General features: G+C 40.5%; 1 protein-coding gene across 2 annotated transcripts in view; it reads left to right on the top strand.

Annotated features, from left to right (window-relative positions):
- The window catches only part of adam19a (ADAM metallopeptidase domain 19a), a 243823-nt gene that overhangs the window by 156224 nt on the left and 68688 nt on the right, over window positions 1–18911 (top strand). For both annotated transcript variants that reach the window (XR_002761702.2, XM_023423897.2), the window contains exon 5: window positions 7555–7631. Coding sequence is in view for 1 of the 2 variants with exons in the window: in XM_023423897.2 (XP_023279665.1) it covers window positions 7555–7631 (77 nt within the window). In the remaining variant the exon portion in view is untranslated. The remainder of the gene's footprint in view (window positions 1–7554; window positions 7632–18911) is intronic.

Genomic DNA, 18911 nt, shown 5'->3' with positions numbered 1-18911 from the left:
AGTTCTAGAGGCAGCATGGAGCAGGGCAGAACGAGCACGTTTCCATGTCCTACGACAGTGGCACATACGGGTCTGAACTGACGGGACAACAATGTCATCCTCCTGCACAGGGAATAAGGGAGGTTAGTAACCGAGGTAACAGAGGAAGGGGGACATACCTGATGAGGCATTGGGCAGGGAGTTGTGTACATATTCCACCCATGGCAGATGGGAGCCTCCTTTCCTGATTGGCTCGTTCAGTTTGGCCATTGGTTTGGGGATGGTAACCCAAATAGAGAGGCTGATGGTAGCTCCCAGAGCGGTGCAAAAAGCCTTCCAAACTTAGGAGGTGAACTACCCCAGGTAGACACAATGTTAGATGATATGCCATGCAGGTGAAAGACATGTTCCAACAAAGAGGTCCGCAGTCTCTCTAGTGGAAGGAAGTTTAGGCAGAGCAAGAAATGATGGTTAGAATGACAGTTTTACCTTCAGATGGTGGGAGACCAGTTACAAAGTCCAAGGATATGGGAACAAGGATGGCTGGGGACAAGCAGTGGGCAGAGAAGACCAGATCTGGGTTTCGTCGATGTATTGTTCTGAGCACACACACAGAGCAGGCAGAAATTAATGACTGGGTGTCAGCATCCATGGTAGGCCACCAGAATCATTGTTGGAGGAAGGTGAGTGTGCGGTTTATACCAGAATGGCAGGTGAGACATGTGGAATGAACCCACTGAAGAACCTGGGAGCGAACAGAGTCAGGGACAAACAGGCGGTAAGGGGGACTGTTACCTGGGTCTGGCTGCTGACTCTGGGCTTGCTTAACCATGGACTCAATTTCCCAAGTGACAGGGGCGATGACGCAGGTGGGCGGGAGGATGGGGTCTGGATCACAACCAGTTTCCTTGGCAGTGAACTGGCGTGAGAGGGTGTCTGGCTTAATGTTTTGGGAACCTGACGATAAGTCAGAGTGAAGTTAAACCTTCCAAAAAACAGAGCCCACCTTGCCTGGCGTGAGTTTATCCTTTTGGCTAACTGAATGTATGAAAGGTTTGTATGATCTGTCCAAACAATGAAGGGTTGGTCCGTGCCCTCTAACCAGTGGCGCCATTCCTCAAGAGCCAGTTTCACTGCAAGAAGTTCTCTATTACCAAAATCGTAGTTTCTTTCAGCTTAGGAGAGTCTATGGGAGAACAATGCACAGGGGTGGAGTTTATTGTTGGATGGGGATCTTTGAGAGACTGTCCAAGACATCCTCCTTCACAATGAACTTAAGGGCTGGTCTGGTTGAATGAGTACTTGGGGCAGAGACAACACAACATTTCAGCTCCTCAAAGGCTGACTTAGCCTTAGGTGTCCAATGGAATGGTCTGGAGGTGGAAGTTAGGGCACAGAGTGGGGCAGCAAGGCGGCTATAATTGCGGATGAACCTCCTATAGAAATTTGAAAATCCAAGGAAGCACTGCAGCTACTTGAGATTGGTGGGAGCTGACCACTCGGACACGGCAGTGACTCTGGCGGGATCCATCTTGCCCCTTTGCAATCACATATCCAAGGAACACACTGTGGATACATGACATTCACATTTCTGGGCTTTCATATACAAGGTGATCATGCCACATAAGACATCGTTGATCAGAGCCTGGAAAACTGCAACAAACAGAGGTAGTCAACCTAAATGGCATTACTAAGTACTCAAAGTGCTCTGCATGGAGAGGGGCAAAAGCAGAGCTAATTAATGGCAATGGGTACTTGTTTTTGATGGTAATGTTCAGGCAGTGGAGGTCTCAGAGTGTCATCCTTTTGATCAGAAAGAAAAAACCTGCACCCACTGGTGAAGATGACAGCCATAGCCTCATGCTCAGGTTGGGAAAGGTTATAGAGTCCACTGCTTGAAAGGGGTGCACCAGGCTTGAGTTCAATAGAATAGTCATATGGACAGTGAGGTGAGAAAGACAAGGCGTGATGCTTACTAAAGACAGGAGCCAGGTCATGATAAACTTCTGGTACAGAAGATCAGGAGGTTCTGGTAGGAGAGTCAATAATATGAAAACTGATTACCTCATGATGATTTCCGACAGCAGGAGGGTCATAGGGACAGTTTTCCGATCCACCTGAGCTAACAGCATACCATTGAGGCTTTGGCCTCCAGGGGAGACTCGAGGAGCTCAGTCTTGATTTCTATTTGTTTGTTTCTCCCATACAGCAGAGGCCCAGGTGAGAGCTGCACCTTTCAGTGAGCCGATCAGGTAACAGATTCAGGAAGGTTCTGAGGCATATGATTGGGGCTATTGCTCAAAAACTAGGGAATACTGGACAAGAAAAGCACTGCAGGAACCCAGATCGCAATCGTAGTATTCAGGTGTGGGGACAAAAGGCTCACGGAAGTTATGCGGAGCATTAGTCGGAGGAGTAGCCGGGCCTGAGTAGGTAACTGGTCTCTGATATCATTTATGCTAGCTGAGAGGTCCTTAAGGTAGCCCATAATATCCTTAAGGACTTTGTCATATTGTCCAATTACGGCACCTTGATGACCCAGGGCAATTTATAGCCCTTCTGTGTCTGCTGGGTTCATTTGGTGGTCAGATCGCCTGTCTCCACTCACACACACACACAGGATGAGAGAGAGAGAGACTCTGCATGCTAAGCAGAGGTAGAGGCCATGACATCAGCTTTTAATGTCCTTGCTATATCTCTACAGGCTGTTACACCTTAGCTTAGTCTGAACCAGGTTAGTTACAACGTAGAGATAAAGGATAGAACTTAAAATTTGCACTTCAAGCTTTCTTAACTGTTGCCATCTGTGACCATCACCATTATTCTATATGATCCTTGTCCTGTTCATATATAGAATAAAGTGAGGGTTTGCTCTGTGGTTTAGGTTGTAGCAGAACATATTTCTCTTCCTTTCATCAGAATACAAAACCGCAAACCGAAGTGGCTGTTCTGTATCTTATTATAGAAACACTTCATTTGCAAAGTGATAATTCCAGGTTTTGGTCAATTGAATTTAAGTGGCAAAATGATGTTGTCTTTGGATACCTTTTGGTTTTCTTGTTCTGTACCAAAGAAACCAACAAATTCCTTTAGTTAATCCAGATTCTCCCCAGTTTAGAGCTATCGGGACTGGTCCGGGTACTCAGAGGTATCCAACATAGGTATCCAACTTTAGTGAGCTTTTATCCCACAAAGGTTAAAGATATTGGGTTTGGCATGAAGTCTAATTCCCTTCTAATCTTTATGATTACCTGTTTGATTTGGAATTTGGCCACATTTCTATGCAGTCCAAATCTGAGTCCTCGAGAGTTCAAATTTGGCAAGTTGAATTCAGAGACCTCCAGACAATGGGAGGACATGCACCAATGTTCTACAAAGGTGAATTCCTTTTGGTTCCATGGAACCAAGTGGACCCAAAAACTTCAATTCAAAATTCCCCCAAATGAGCTTTTACAAAACCTTTAACCACGTTCACCATGACATAGATCAACAGATACGGATGTTATCCAAACAATAAAACCATTTAATATCATAGATCACACAGATCTATATAGAGGCACCACTACGCTACCAGTGCCCAATGAAAACATCAACACAAACTCTACCTTTAACCAGAGTAATTTGGCAGATTTCAACTCTGAGAACAGCTTTCATCCAAAAGAAATCACACACCACAGAGACATCAGAGCCACTGATGAATTTCCAGTGGGTTTGCAGAGCTGGCTCTTCCAGGTCTTCATGCTCAGATCATCCACAGTCAATCTGCATCACTCATGTCTTAGCATTGACATCATATGCAGTCGCTCTGCATCTGGAATTCACCGTGTTTAGTCTAGTCGTCAACACACCACAACATCAATCTAGTAGTCAACAAACCTACAACTCACCTCACTTCCTGTTGCTGGTCCAGGGATCACATCTGTTTTCATATGTGAATCATTTTTTTGTGCATTTTCATGTATTTAAAAAAAAAAAAAAACTTAAATAAGAATTATTTTTTAATGAAATACTCATGTTATTCAGGTCAAACAGTTATGTGTCTTTCATAAGGTAAAGAGCTGTGGATATAATTCACAAAGAGGTTTTGAATAATTATGTTTTGGAGTTGAGGCCTAGGCATTGGACTCCTTTGCACTGGAAACTGAATGTTTTAACATGCCAAAGAACAGAAATGTAAGGACAAGCTGGTTTCAGTGGTTACTCTTCAAGTTTTGAGGACTTTTACAGGAAGCTGCTGGAATGGAAAAGTAAGAATTTTGAATCCTGTGTTGAAGTTATTTGAAAGTGCATAAGAGAAACAAAAACTTTGCTCATGGAAAGTCAAGTCAAAATGATACTTGGAAATGGAAAAATGGAAACAACTGGACGAGATCCTTGATATAAAACTCCTGTGCTACAAGGTGATACCATCTCAGAACCCAGGAACTTAAAGGAACACAGATTTACATCAGTGAGGATGAATCTGACCATATTAAGACGAAAAGGAAGGCGTAGACACTTGAGAAAGATTGTGCAGTGCTAAGATACGACACACTTACTATCAAACCGAGAGAAACATCTGAACTTATGACCAGAGAAGCTCTAATATCGAATAACAACACTGAGTTGTGAAAAGCTAACTTGAACGTCTGTAGCATCAGAGTTACTTGTGTTTTGTCTGTTTGCATGTGTTTTCTAGTCGCAGTACTTTGAGCTCTCAGGGCCACCATATCTCCCTGCTTTACTTAATCCTATTAATGGTAATTGTTAATAAACATGCACCAGTGAAAAAGTTTGCAGTGATGAACGGATGAAGCTAAACTGGTAGGGGACAATTAAAGTACAGTGAACTGAGAAGGGTGAGGAGCTCGGTCATCCGGGAGGGCCTCGGAGTAGAGCCGCTGCTCCTCCATGTCGAGAGGAGCCAGTTGAGGTGGTTCGGGCATCTGGTGAGGATGCCTCCTGGACGCCTCCCCAGGGAGGTGTTTCGGGCATGTCCCACCGGGAGGAGGCCTCAGGGCCGACCAAGAACACGCTGGAGGGATTATATCTCTCGGCTGGCCTTGGAACGCCTCGGGATTCTCCCGGAGGAGCTGGTGGAAGTGGCTGGGGAGAGGGCCGTCTGGACCTCTTTGCTTTGACGAAGTGAACTGAGAAACCAAGTGACTACACCGGACAAAAAAAAAAAATATATATATATATATATACATATATATATAAATTTAATTAATTAATTTTGTTCGGTTTAGTCACTTGGTTTCTATATATGTATATATATATGGAATACCTGATGAAATGACAGAAATCAGACACAAAGTCAGAAAGGCATAAACTGGTTAGTGCAAGAACACCTCAACCTGGATAGTCTATAAAAACCCCAGTTCAGTGAAAACACATATTGAAATTGCCCAGTTTATCTTTGAAACTGCTCTGCAGATGTCGTTGTCACAACATGGTCAAACGAATTGTGTTCACCTCAAGAATTGAATTAACTTGTACAAACATGGTGGATGTATCAACTTTGAACACACATTCGAACTATAGATGGGATCTGGATGCTGGCTCTAACAAAGTGCTCATGTCTCCTGCTGCTGTTGAAAGAGCTCATTTCATGCTCTGACAAGCTGACGGAGACTTTAAAATTTTCAGAAACTGACATGGAGGCAAAATGTAAGCCTTCTAGTGATAAATCCCTTTTCAACAGCTGTAAGCCCAGGACACACAGTCTGTGTTATGTGTGACGTGTCCCAGCATTACAAGTCCTTGCGTCACATGTCCCTGCGTTCAAGTCCCAGCGTTACATATATCGAAAAAAAAATATTGCTCATTTGCAATAATTATGAAATTCCAATGTCAGTAGTCCTCTATTGTTGTTATAAATATAACGTATTCTCACATACATCCATGAAGACAAGTGGATAAACTTAATAGTCATAGATAGTTTTAGATAGTTAAACAGTGGATAATTCCTGGATGGGGGCGGCTCGTTTCTTTTCATGCAGGGCAGTGATAATTCCTGGGTTGACTGCAGGTTTTGCTTGTTGATAGAGGGCAGTGGAAAATCCCAGGACAACTGCAGAATTTAAAATAATCCAGTGTAAAAAGCACAGGTGCAATAGACTGACTGAAATGTGCTTGTGAAGGAAAATTTGGATTTGATGATTTGATGGATCTAACTGGTGAACCACAGCACCAACAATAGTTGTAAACAAGACCAGGTATAAACTTGGTACATGACCGGCTGTGTATGGATGCCGACAAGGGGCTTTGGGCTACACCTCTTGTTACGAGCTAGAAGATTTATGACTAGTCAAGACAAGTCTTACATTTTGCCTCCATGTCAGTTTCAGAAAATTTTAAAGTCTCTGTCAGCTTGTCAGAGCATGAAATGAGCTCTTTCAACAGCAGCAGGAGAAGTGAGCATTTTGTTAGAGCCAGCATCCAGATCCCATCTACACGTCCACTATGTGTTCAAAGTTGATACAGCCACCATGTTTGTACAAGTTCAATTCAATTCAAGCTGCTCTGGTTTCCCAGCTGCTCGGGAACTGCAGGGAAGAGGAGGAGCACTTCCAATACACTGAGCCTCACCTCCATTACAGCAAACAAACTACTTTCATTACATGTATTATTATTACTAAAGGAGGCAGAGGAATAACTAGACATAAGACACACACCGAGCAGAGAGAGCGGGAGAGAGGGAGGGAGAGAAGTCATCAGTAACTGCTCAAGAAACTAGCAGATCTGAATAGCGTGTGAACAACAGAAACACCAGCAACTGGAGATTAGACAATACTCTTACTGCAGCACAACAATAAAAGCCCTGTTAAGAAATAAAGAGTTTCTGTTCACTGAAACGACAGAGGGCTTTTAATCTGAAATGGCAACAGAAATTGTTGAGTTTATATTTACACATAGGGCAGTAACTTAGGTTCACTCAGTCAGTCAGTCACAGGTATTCTTGATTATATGGCTGTCCCTGCTGTTTGCAGACCAGCCAACAGTGTGAGATGCTCTTGGTTTGCCTGATATTTGTTTGTTTAACTAATATCACTGTTGTTATAACAGTGACAGTAGTTACATGAGCTACAAATCTAGAAGCTAACTCAAGTGTCCAAAAACTAAATAGACTAATCAAAGTGCACTACACTAACTCAACAGTAATGTTTCACAACCAAAGAAGGTTGGATACAAATATGTGTGTGATCATACCCAACAACACAAAAGAATAAATGGTGATTTGATGGGATTCCAGCTGTGACTCAGTCCAGCATTAATTCCACATATCCATCACGTCCTCTGAGCAACTTCCTCTGATAAACTCATGTTGAATACTCGTCAAGATGTTCGATTGGCTTCATGTAAACAACACTGTGCTGTAATGAGTTTATTGATCTCTTACACTCGTTACAGATACAGTGGGCTGTAGTCATGAAACAGGGCATGTGACCTACTTTAGGGACACTACCACCACTGAGTGTATCCAGCAGATCGATTGATTGTCAGCTGCACCAGAGGCACATCTGCATTAACATTATCACAGGTTTTCCTCCAGATGAAATATCAAGTATTGATGTGGATTATTTTCTCTTCCAGGACCACTGCTTCTACCACGGCCATGTGAGAGGACATCCAGAGTCCTGGGTGGCTCTCAGCACCTGCTCAGGAGTCAGGTACAGTCAACACTGCTCCGATCTGACTCAGACAAATTACAGGAGGATTGAGTTTGCTGATGTTGTTCAGATTCACAGTTTTTTTATCCTTATTGTGGGCAGATTCTTCCTGATGTGGATGTGATGAATATGATTTCACACATTTGATTAATGCATCACCTTCCATGGCAACCACAGCAAAGTTATTAAGAAATACACACTTTATATTTTCCCTTGTACCAGAACTCACACCTTGTCATAACATGTGATAACTTATACATGACTAAATGATAAACTAGTCCTTATGTTATGGAACTAGTTGTTGCCAAATATTCAGGTAGTACCAGTACCAAGTATCAGGCAACAGGTCATGTGTGATAAAAAGCAGCCTGTTAACAGTATCTCTGCTGTTTAGATTTAATGTCTGACATATCTCACACTTCAAAAGAAAATTTTTGTTACATGAAGATGGTGGAAAATGGGAAGATTTTAGTCAGCACAATCTTCCTCAGACTATAACACGATGCCAACAACACTTATTGATTAAGCCTGGGGATAGCCAATTGACCAAAAGATCATACGACAATCTTTTTAGGTGCAATCACAATCCATGATCCATGATCCATGATCCGTCTCCCCACAGATTTAGTTGACCTCATGTGATCACATGTCTAGTAGTGCATATTGCTGCCTGGATACAAAGCCTGTCACTTCAACTCAAGGCTAAAGGCCCAACTCACAAATGTCTGGACACTGTTTCCGTTCTGATTTTATTCTGAAAGTCCTGACTTGAAGTTGTGATTCATATCTTTCTGTAACGCTTTTCTCAGATGTTTGTCCGAGGCTGCAGAGCAGAACTAGGACTGCTGTCACCAGCTGTGGTTAGCTGTTAAACCATTAACGATGGGCCGGTTAGCAGCTTTTAATGACGTGATCCGTACGATTCATCTGAAAAGTAAATCATATGTGAAAGTCAGACTGTTCACAATATGAAATCATCAGATCCACCAACCCTAATTAAGCCTGGGACAAAGGTGTTTTTTTTCATTTATTTCGATTTCGTGGTGTTTTTATTCTTTCTAAGTCTGCAAGTTACTTCTGTACTGATTTAAATATTGTTTCCACCAACTTTCAGATTATTTAAGTACTGAACAGCAGATTCACATTCCTGTACCAGAACAAACCCTGTTTAAATAGAAGTGCATTGTCTCCATTTCAGTTGATAATATACTTTCATGGTGCATATACCTAAACATGTTTGTGGTCAGTCACATCATCACTAACCTGGATCACAGTCATATTGCCATGTAGACTTCAGTGGTTAATGGCTGGGTGTGAGTTTAGATACTATAAAATTATATGAGGTGAAAAAAATAGTGGTGAATTTGATAGAATGTGTGTGAGTAGAATTCAGAGTGGAAAGAACAGCTGTACTGGGAGCTGTGGTCTTGAACCCACTCTGCTGCTCTGCCCCTCCTGTCGTTTGTCTGCAGAGTGACAGCTGATCGGTGAACAACTATTTAAACAACTGATTTTAACTTCTGACTGAATAACTAACCTCTAACTTTTCTAAGCTTTTCAGTCACAGCTTTTTGTTTTTTTAAATTTAGTTTTTAAATGAGTCAGCGGCAGTGCACTGCTGCCTCAGAGTATCAGCAAACAACATATGAAGTCATGTTAAAAATAGTTTGTTGGTCTGGAATGACAAGCAGCGTATGCTGGCTAATATTAGCTAAAGTTAGCAAAGTTTACTCTCCACCTGGCTCCCCTTGATTTGGACTTGTGGACACGGACGCATGCTGTTTGTTTATTTTAATGTTAATAAAAGTCTCATTCCACAGCATTTGCTGCTGAGCCTTGAATCTGCCCTCAACACATTTTGACAAAGTTTAGTCCAAACACAGAAAGTTCGACTTGCTCTGTCAAAATTATTCTTTCATTTTCTTGAGATGTGATATGATCCTCTTCAGGGATCTAGGCAGCAGTTTTAAAAGTCTTAAATATTCACTCAGACAGATTTCGATGTGGAGCACATTGAAGGCTCAAATTGAAGCTTTCTCCTGGCAAAGGTGCAGCGTGTCCTCAGGATGTGTGTCCCAAAAAGTATATTCATGAATTTGATCCAATAAAAGAGACATCAAATTACAGCTCAGTGGGGCTTTAGTAGGAATTAATTCAAAAGCCTGTTCACTAAATCAAAACGGATGCGAGTCTTAGGAAGTTTTTCATGACGTTGTAAGAAAATCTAACATTTTTCTTTCTGATGGTGGCTGGTTTGGCGCTGACACGTCCGTCACTACTCCTCAGTCCCTCTGTCCTGATCTGGGAAGGTAGCCAGATGTTGCTTGTTGACAGTAGCTTTGATGAGAACAGAGCAGACATGGGGAGAATAGAGATCTGTGAGCCAGCAGAATGTAAATGCTTTCCAGTCCAATCATTCACAGTTGTCCAAATGTGGGCTGTCGGATGTAAATTTGCTCCTGGTTGCAAAACAAACTGAGATATTAAGACATGAAGTTTCTTTAAGGGATGCTGTGATAAAATAACAGCAATTTACTATCTACAAACACATTTTTTACAAACACAGTATGAGCTAACTCTGCCAACACATCACATCATCATCATCATGTGGTGGCTGTGTTATCTTGACACAGTTATACATAAACTTTGCATGAATAAAATGTAGATATATAGAGAGAAACCTTCCCTGAAAATCTTGCTTTTGTTGACCTTTTGTGGCTTAACATCTAATTTTTCTTCCCAATCACAGTGTTGCTTTAGACTGATTTTCACTCGTGTCAAAACAAAATGTTCACAGTTGGTAGTTTTAAGGATCCTCTGTTAGTCAGAAGAACTCAAGGTCCACTTACTGTTGACCAGTAAATGATGATCTCTGGCAGTGAGTACACGTTGAGTTAAGAGTACATCACCAGTTTAGCTATAACGCTATAATGTTGTCGTATTCATGATGGACAGTTTCAAAATTGTCTTCAGCCCTTACCCACGCTGTCTCAGGTGACATCACTCAAAGATATTTATCAGATTTTCCTGAGCTCCCTCTGGAGACACTGAAGGCTTTTATATTTTTTTTGGCTGGACCACAACAGCAGGGTCAGCTGTTTCCCAATTCTCTATTGCTCTTCAAAATTAATTGGCGCAAACATTATGTCATCAGGGGGTGTTTACACAGTGTTTGCAGCAGTTCCAAAACTATTTTCAACTTCATCTTCAATATCAATGTTCATGTCTAACTCTGTACAGATCAGATGCCTTTATTTCAACATACATAAAATCAACACACAACAACATAATGATAAATCCCACATTCTTTTGAATAAAAGGCTGAATTACCAAAACCAAAATACAAGTTAAAGTTTGTGAGTTAATATTAATCCTTCATTCAAATCAACAGAACGATAAAATTTAAATCCAATATCAACAACACTGCATGAAACCATGAAGGACATTGTGTCATACTTCTCTCAGTTCTGAACAGTTCCTCCTCAGTCATCTTTCTAAACACAAAACATCTCTTCTGCCTCATAGATGAATCTCATAAATGATGAACACTGAGTCATTATAAAGTGCTAACTGATCTTTGTATTCCTTTTATTTTTTGATGATCATAGAATCAAAGCTTACTCCACTATTATCCTCATTATAAATCACTCCTGGGCAAAAGCCTTCAGAGTTCAGAAAATGATCAGGTTTTCTTATTTTATTCATTGTGTAGGATTGTTCAGAAAGTAAAAAGGAAAGTAAAAAGGAAGAACTGAAATATTATATTGACATAAAGATTCAGACACTTTACTATTTGAAGAAACTTTGGCAGTGATTACAGCCTCCAGTCTTCTTGAGTAAGTCTCTACAACCGTTACACATCTGCATTCGGGGATTTTCATGTGGACCAACGGTGGACAGACATTTTCAGGTCTCTCCTGAGATTGGGTTCAAGTCAGGACTCTGGCCGGGCCACTCAAGGACATTCAGTTTTCCGAAGCCACTCCTGTCTTGTCTTTGCTGTGTGAACCATTGGCCCAGTCTGAGGTCCTAAGCTCTAGACAAGGTTTTCATTGAGGATGTCTTTGTACTTTGGTCAGGACTGAGGGAAAACTGAACGGCGCAGTCTCCCTGTCCCCCAGACATGACTCTGAGAACTGAGACCAGACGATTCATTCATGGTTTCATCAGACTAGAGAATCTGGTCTCAGAGTCCTTTAGCTGCTTTTTTTTACAAACTTTCACTGAGGAGAAGGCTTCATCTGGACACTGACATAAAGCTCAGACCAGTGGATTGAGGCCAGAGGTTATTCAAAACTTTCCAGATTGTTAATCGTGCAAAAGTATTATGGGAACTGAAGCAGAAACTCAAAGCACAGAGAGAGTTCATTAAAGATCATATTACTGGGCCTTACAGGCCAGGTAGAAACTAACATGACTTCATCAGCTCCTTGTTTCTTTGCTCTGACATGCCAATGGACTACAGATGTGAATTAGCTTGAAGCTATAATTGCCGTTGCATCAAATGGTGACATTTATATTTGAGCTGTACATTGTTCCTTTTCAATAAATTAATACAGGATCTCTGGAGCTCAGCCAGAGTCACCATCAGGTTCTTGGTCTCCTCTTTTCCCCCTGATGTCTCAGTTAGTCCAGGTCCAACTCTAGAAAAGTCCTGGTTATGCAAGACTTCTTCATGTAAGAATGATGGAGACCACTGTGCTCTTGGGAACCTTCAATGCAGTAGAAATGTTTTTGTATCCTTCTGTAGATCTGAGCCTCAACCTAATCCTGTCTCTGAGCTCTGCAGGCAGTTCCTTGGTTTTTGCTCTGAAATGCATTGTCAGCTCTGAGTCCTTATATAGGCTGTGTCACAATTCAGGTTCTCATCCTTCAGAGGTTGCATTTGAAGACCGATTGCGTTATAGCTGTGTGACTATGCTGTCCCTTTTCAAAGGTTCCTTCAGATGTGGCCAAGAAATGCATCTGCCTTTTCCTGGGCAACTCCAACAGGTGGATCCTTTGTGGTCCAACCTATCCCAAGTTTCATTGTGTGCCGGTAATGAAAATAATATGGCAGCAAACAGAGACAGAGAGCCTGAGGATTACACTGTGAAATGTAGATATTAGGTTTAGCACAACTGTCAAAACCAAGGGCCTTGAAACCTTAAGTTTTAGTGAAAAACGTGTTGTCAAGGTTTCTAGGCAACAGGAGCCACGCTTAAGCGAAGATCCTCCTTAGGCCAAACTCTTTCATTTTGGTTCAGCCTTCGCAGTCTAGACCGCCTCCAGGATACAGTCCCCAAATTGTGACACAGCTATAGATGATGAAGAGAAGTGGGACGAACTTGAGCTAAATTTCACTTTCAATTTGTTGCAGCAAAGTGCTAGGCACTTATGAATACTTATGTCAATGGGAAATTTAATTTTTTAGTCCTTTTCAAAACATTTGCAAAAATTACTAAAATTCTGTTTTGCTCATAATGGCATAGAGTGATGAGGGAAATGTGAAATGTGCTGTATACGGATAAAGGAGTAATGAAAGTACCTCAGTAAAACTATTTATTGTACTGCAGCTGCAGTGGTGTATGAAAATACACTGCTATTTTCTGTGGATTTGTCCTTACAGCAACTTTTGTGCGTAACAAGGTGTTTTGTATTGACTCAGGATGGTTTTAGGGGATATTGTTAAACAGCCTTGGATGTATAATTACTTAAGTAAAAATTATTTTATTTTCTGACAAAGCATGGCTCAGAGCTCAGCTGTGCCCATATGGTCATGTAGTGTGGATAAGCAGAATAACCAGCACAACTCCTTTCACTAAAAGCAATTTGATTCTCTTTGTGCGTATCATGTCCGCTGTGAAATAAATTGCAACTGACAAAATGTTCACAGACAAGGTGAAATAGTTTTCATATAAACTTCAAATGCATATTGAACCGGAGTGAGCAGAGCCTGGATTAATCATTATTTTTCAAGGTCAGGGCAGAGATGGATGGATGGATTTCTTACAATGCAACAGTAACACTTTGTTTTATGAATATTTTAATAGATTTTTGAGGCAGATATTGATAGTTGGAAGTTAATCTGTATGATCTGAAGTGTGAACACATATCATGAACAGGCATGTTTGATAAGGTCTTTCAATTTTGGTTTTTAGAAACCAAGATATGTAGAACCTTTACTGTGTAAAACCTGTCAATGTTCTCTGGAGGACACACTTATGGGCAATGATGGATGGATGGATGGATGGATGGATGGATGGATGGTTGAACCAGAACCAGAATTTTGTTGCTTATTCTTTGATCAGATCAGTCCTGACTGAATTGTCTCTTTATATTATATACAAATAACATTATTCTTCCAAAACAGTATCTCAATGTCCATATCTATGTTGACAATACATTTTTATATAATGATAAATTTGGCACTCATCATTGCTCTCTTTATCACAAGGTCGGTTGGACATCCTTACTGGCAAGAATAAATAATCATCTTACAATTTTTATCTATGAAGCTTTACTGTTAAAGCTTCTAAACTACAGACAGGTAACAAACAGAAGGGAAAGCCAACACTTAGTAAGGTCTTGGGCCACCATGTGCCACCAAAACAGCTTCAATGCACCTTGACATTGATTCTCCAAGTCTCTGAACTCTACTGAGCACAATTCTTACAAGAGATATTCCCTCACCTGTTCACCATCATGTGGTAGAGGAAATATCCCATAGGTGATCAACTGGATTGAGATCTGGTGGCTGTGAAGGTCATATCATATGATGCACATCATTTTCATCTTCATCAGACCATTCAGTGACCCCTCTTACCCTCTAGATGGGGGCATTGTCATCCTGGAGTCCCCTGACCATCAGGATAGAAATGTTTCATCATAGGATAAAGGTAATCACTCAGAACTGCTTTGTTTTGATTTGCAGTGACCCCTCCTTTTAAAGGCTTATTTATGCTCCCTTTATGTATAAAAGAAGACATGTCCTTTTCAAACAATGTAATCTTCACTGACCACATACGTTCATGCTTCCTTTACATAGGCATGACAGTTAAGCAATACATCCTCTAGAGGGTTGCTCACAGTCAAAAGATTCTGACAATGACAAAAAGCAGAAACAGTGTCATATACGGTCGTGGCAAATGTGGCCATTAAGTACACTGCAGAGAATTCTTTTCACTGATATTACATATGAGAGAAATTAGTGACAAACATAATTTCCAGTACTTTTGGATGTCCACTGGGACAGTACCTCTTACCATCTGCTTTCTCGCTGCATTGTCAGGGAGGTGTGCCATGCTTTATTGGCTGTGCTCAGGGTTTGAGTTTTAGGTCTTACCAGTGGGAGAACAGTGGACGGTAATCAGAAGAGTTGTAGAGAATGCTTGTGGCATTCTTGCAGTAAGGTGAAGAGGTTTCTTTTGAAATGGCCTTGGAGTGTTCAGTTTAAACAGCTGAGAACATCACAAAGGCATGTATTTCTCTGCATAACTATCATTGTGATGCAGATCAGCTCCAGCCAGAAACTGAAAGGTCCATCTGATGGACTGTACTGATGGACTCGAGGGTATATTTAGAGAATGGAGTCAGGCAGTTCCACCAACCTTCTCTTAACACTCAGCATTTCACTGCTATATTTTGCATTATTTTGAATATTTTCTGACTGATAAAGGAAGGGTTACAAGGCAGGATGCTGTCATCCAGCGAGGCACATTATATTAAAAAGCCAGGACATAATAGCTCAGTAAAGCAAATAATTCACCTCAAGTTCACCAGTTTTGTCAGTTAAGTAAAATGACAATATGGTGGCATTTTGTGATCTGTCCAAAGGCAGTGGTGAAGGGAAAAGTAAAACTACTAATACCACACTGTAAAGGTACTGTACTCTGGTACAAGTAAAAGTCCTGCATTGAAAATGGTACTAGTATAATATACAGATGCCAATGTGTTGTTTGATTATGAAGCACTCATTGGCTCACCAACCTGTTGCTACTAGAGCTCCAGAGAGAAGACTGAGAGAGGAGATGTAAAAGTACACTGAGATGGTTTTTGGTTCTCAAAACCACAAATATATCTTTTTATGGATCAACACTTCAAATAAAACACAGGAGAAGGGGAAAATATGGAGCTTTAAATTCCCATCCACCAACTCAAAGATCTGCTTTTCTGTTCCCTGTAAGTCCCAGACTCAAACTACTAAAACTATGTTGAGATAGTTTTTGGTTCTTAAAACCACAAAAATCTTCTTATGCATCAACAATTCAAATAAAACATAAGAAAATCTTTAAGGTTATGGACCTTTAAGTGAATATATATATATATATATTAAAAAATATAGGTACTCAATGCAGAAAATTGTCCCCTGTGACTGCAATACTGCAATACATTATTTGATTTTTATTACTCATGCATTATTTTAAAAGCAGAAATTTACTGCTGGGGTAGAGCTGGACGGCAACTAATGTTTAATCTAATGAGAGTTCATTGTATTTTATCAAATACGATATCCACAAAAGGAAGTCAGTAAGAAACTTTTGTTCAATGGAATAACTGGCAAATGACAAAAACTGTGTGGGTTGCTGTAAACAATGAATAAAAAGGTGAGCACATGTAAACAATACACTGTCACTGCTGCAGAATGACTCTGTTTGATTTAAATTGCCCTTTTACTGTTCTATGCTGTCTAGGACAACAAGTCTTCAGACTCCACAGTTAATTATCATGGTTTTACTGTAAGGCTGAATACACAACTAAAATTCAACAATATGACTGAAACAATGTCTTCTCAACCACCCAACCACCCTCCTGCACAGATCAAAGATTTTTTCTGTGTCCTTTTTGTAGATAAAGCAAATCTTATTAATCTGACCCCATTTCTATCCAGTATTAACATGTGCTCCGTATCTGAATACATTATCTTAGAAGTTTTCAAACTGGGGGCGTGGGAGAGTTGAAAGAGTGTCTATGAGAGAGACATGTTAGGCAGATATACTTTTGAGGTGAAAGAAACACAGTGCACAGTGCTGTTCTCAAAACAACAGGAAGTTTTTTCTTGTAGTTTGACTCGGCAAGTCTTGAATGTCAGTAGTGTCAGCAGAAGCAATTACGGTTCTTTAAAACCCAACGCACCCGATTGCCACTATTAGCCTCAAATGTCAGACTCCTTCTCAAATTCATACCTCCATCAAATCTTAACACACAGACATGTTGCACATATTTTTATTTTTATTTTTATTTTTATTTTTATTTATCCCGTGTGATTTAAACCTCCCAAAGATTTGGGAATCAGAAGATTGGGAATAAACGTCCATAAATCTGCTTAGAAATCATTGAAAAAAGAATCCTAGAACTTGACTGACATTTGCGGTCTCAGCAAGCATTTTAGGTATACTTGGAGTTCTTGTTATCTCAATTCTGCGTGTTCTACTGTGATCAGACCTCGGTATGGTGGGTGGAACTGTCAAACTTGTAAGCAAACAAGGTCAAGGGAAGCAATGCAGAATACTTGGGGGATTGCTATGAAGCAGGGCTCATGCAAAATCCATAGGCTACTTTTCAGTAGCCTTGCTAACTAGGCTAAGCCAGGGTCTGCTTGAAAAGAACTAGTTCATACAAATTATCACCCAAGCACATCTAAAAGCAAAAGTGTTTTCTTCCAAATGTCCACACTTAAAGGTAGAGTGAAAAACCCTCAGTAGCCAGATGTGATGAATCAGACAAGCAGAGATAAAGAAGCATTCTTGGTTTTGCTTGAGAGAGAAGTTTAAACCTTCACACCTACACACACCTGACCAGTCACTGCGTTAAATGGAGGTAAATGTAAATTATCTATATCTGAAAGTTACAAAAATCCCTCCCACCAATTCCAACAAGTGCAAGCAGTGGTTTCAGATGCTGTTCAACTTTCCAACAAGCTCTTAGTTACTTACACTTTAAGATTATTTTAACAACAAGAAGGTGGTGCCTTCTTGTTGTTAAAGTAATATGAGCTTTGCTAGCACTAGTGCTATTATTTACTATGTGTTTACCTCAGTATGTCACAGAAATTGAGCTATGTGGTGTGTGCCAATAGAGAAATGGGCAGTACACAATCCATAGTCCATCAAGGGTTTCAGCAGAGATGGAAAAGTAATGAGCTGTAAACTTCCTCTCCTTGGGTATTGCAGTGGTAGCTGGTAAAAATCCACTGCATGCTGCAGTGGGCTCCACTCTGTTATGCCTTTGAGGAAAAAAAAGAAACAATTTGAAGGTAGAGCCCTAGCAGGTAACTGAAAACCCTGAAAACAGGTGCATGCGTATGTTGCTGTTTGCCACAGTGTCATTCTTAACACCACCACTTGGAGTCACCAGAGTCAGAAATCACATTGTACATAGTAGTTTGTCTTAAAACCCAAAAATATGAATTTAATCAGAGATTTGCACTTCATCTGTGGTCAAAAAGTTAAAAAGAAGTTATTTCCTAACCACTTTTTTATTACCTCGATGAAAACCATCATGAGGTCAAGGAAAGGTATGAAGGAGAATTCATAAGGACTTAGATGAAAAGACAACTCAGTTTCTAAGAGAATCAAACTCCGCTTACATTTGGCTACATAATTTTCTGGCAACAGATGTTACTGACATGGAATGATGCATTGCTTTAAATGTTGTTGCCGCAAGGAATTGTGGGACAGCATTATCTCCTTTCCTTCATTAAGGTCCAGTGTACCCTATGCTAAAGGGGATAAGAAAGGATGTGTTGGAGCTATTTGGTGTTATTTAGTTTAGTGTTTAGATTTCATTATTCTATTTTGATTTCATTATGATTAAATTTAGTATTCTGTTAGTTTATCATTTTTGTAGTTTGGGTGTTTTGTTGGTATTTGTTTGTTTCATTTGGGCACGGTAGGGAGGCATCATAGGTTATATAGGTAAGCGCACAGTAAGGACCAGCATGCACCTGGGTGGGCAAATGTTTTTTTTACCGTAGCGGGAGAGGCACAGGAATTTTTCTTTGTTCTTTGTTTGCTTGTTATCCAATTAAATAAATCACGTTTTTTGTTAAAAATTGAAAGTCGTTTGGACCTTATGCGTTCTCCCATCCGTGTACTGTGGTGTACCCACGGTGCAAAAGTGGCCTTTTGAGTTTTTATGATTTAAAGGTTGATTAGAAACTTTTCGTTGTTCTTTGTGGACAAACGGCCACTACAGGATGCATTGCACCTTTCCTGAGCATTCAGAGAATTCAACCAGCTCTTATCATGGCTGCCACTTAAATACTACCCGTTCATTTCACTCAGTTAGGAACCTTCGTTA

Source organism: Seriola lalandi, unplaced genomic scaffold (genome assembly GCF_002814215.2).
Source record: "Seriola lalandi dorsalis isolate HSWRI2012SDOR001 ecotype SW California unplaced genomic scaffold, Sedor1 jcf7180002054694, whole genome shotgun sequence".
Lineage (NCBI taxonomy): Eukaryota > Metazoa > Chordata > Actinopteri > Carangiformes > Carangidae > Seriola > Seriola lalandi.
The sequence above is the reverse complement of the archived record's forward strand: the minus strand, read 5'-3'. Positions and strand labels throughout refer to the sequence as shown.